Genomic DNA, 1,384 nt, shown 5'->3' on the forward strand with positions numbered 1-1,384 from the left:
ATCAGCTGATATCAGGTGACACATAATAGACGCAACTTATACGGCGAAGCGACGCATTTGTTTTTTCCACTTTGTTAGACATATTTGGACTGATGCGACTTAAACGGTGGTGCAACATGTACGGCAGCAAGTACGGTAGTTAAATCGGATCTGATATCCTGGGTTTGCTGAGCCTGCTTTTAGGCAGTCGCCTAAGATGCACATTTGTGAACACGCGTATAAATATAGTTACTGGTGCTATCAAAGTACGTGTTTATGTTCTTGGATATCTTGACATCTACAAAGCTCGGAATCGGAAAAAAGAAACTCAAGTGTGTTTCTGCAACCAAAGTTGTGACGTTTGAGGTGAAAAGGATGTTTATTTACTTCTTGGTTAAAAGGAAAAGGCAGATTCATGTCTCTGTGTTCCTGAACGGTTGGAAGCCCTGCTGCCTCAGACCGGCCAGCGGCAGGAAGAGCTGCTGCTCTGGAGGAAACTCATCCCAGCGTGTCCAAGTCCAGCCTGCAGAACAAACAAAGACACGCTCCAGATCTGCTCAGACGGACGAGAAGATTTTTTTAAAAAGCTTCTCTTCCTGCAGCGTACCTTCGTTCTTCTCTGGCTCCAGGTTTTCCGGCTCCCCCGGACGCCTCCGGTCCAGTTCTCCCTGCATGATTATGGTTACGTAGTGGTACTGCTCCTCCAGCCTGATGGAGTTCACCACCGAGGCAAAGTGGACGTTCACCAGATGTACCCCGGCTTCTTCCAGAACCTCCCGGCGAGCACATTCCTCCCACGTCTCTCTGTCGGGGTGATAAAATCACGGTTATATTCATTTCAGGCGCCGTGTCCAAGTCTTTCTCCTCCTGGGGATCACTGAACATCTGGACTTTTATTTTGAAAAGAGATTTAAAAGAACGGTTTAGTATCTCGGACCAAACTTTACTGCAATGTTGCTCGTGTTTGTTTAAAGCTGGGGCTGCCAACTTTCAGAAGTATAAATGAAATACACTGACGGGACAGGGTGGCTCGGGAGGATGGACTATTAATCTACTGTATTTATGCTAGATTATAGTTAATCTAGATTATACTCTACATATTACTCTAGATTATAATTACTCTAGATATTTAATCTAGATGATACTTAATCTAAATATATACTCTAAATTATAGTTACTCTAGATCATATTTAATCTAGATATTTAATCTAGATTATAGTTACTCTAGATATTTAATCTAAATATTTAATTTAATTATATTTAATCTCGATTATATTTAATCTAGACTACTTAATCTAGATTATAGTTACTCTAGATATTTAATCTAAATATTTAATCTAATTATATTTAATCTCGAATATATTTAATCTAGACTATACTTAATCTAGATTATAGTTACTCTAGA

The 1,384-nt window shown here is 39.8% G+C and overlaps 1 protein-coding gene across 1 annotated transcript in view; it reads right to left on the reverse strand.

Annotated features, from left to right (window-relative positions):
• Nucleotides 1-373: 373 nt before the first annotated feature.
• Nucleotides 374-1,384, reverse strand: part of nudt15 (nudix (nucleoside diphosphate linked moiety X)-type motif 15) — a 12,162-nt gene continuing 11,151 nt past the window's right edge. The window contains exons 2-3 of the mRNA XM_037696733.1: nt 587-783; nt 374-502 (exon numbers count right to left, since the gene is read on the reverse strand). Of these exons, the coding sequence (XP_037552661.1) occupies nt 393-502; nt 587-783 (307 nt within the window). The 3' untranslated portion in view covers nt 374-392. The remainder of the gene's footprint in view (nt 503-586; nt 784-1,384) is intronic.

The sequence above is a fragment of the Nematolebias whitei genome, chromosome 23 (genome assembly GCF_014905685.2).
Source record: "Nematolebias whitei isolate Nwh7 chromosome 23, NemWhi1, whole genome shotgun sequence".
Lineage (NCBI taxonomy): Eukaryota > Metazoa > Chordata > Actinopteri > Cyprinodontiformes > Rivulidae > Nematolebias > Nematolebias whitei.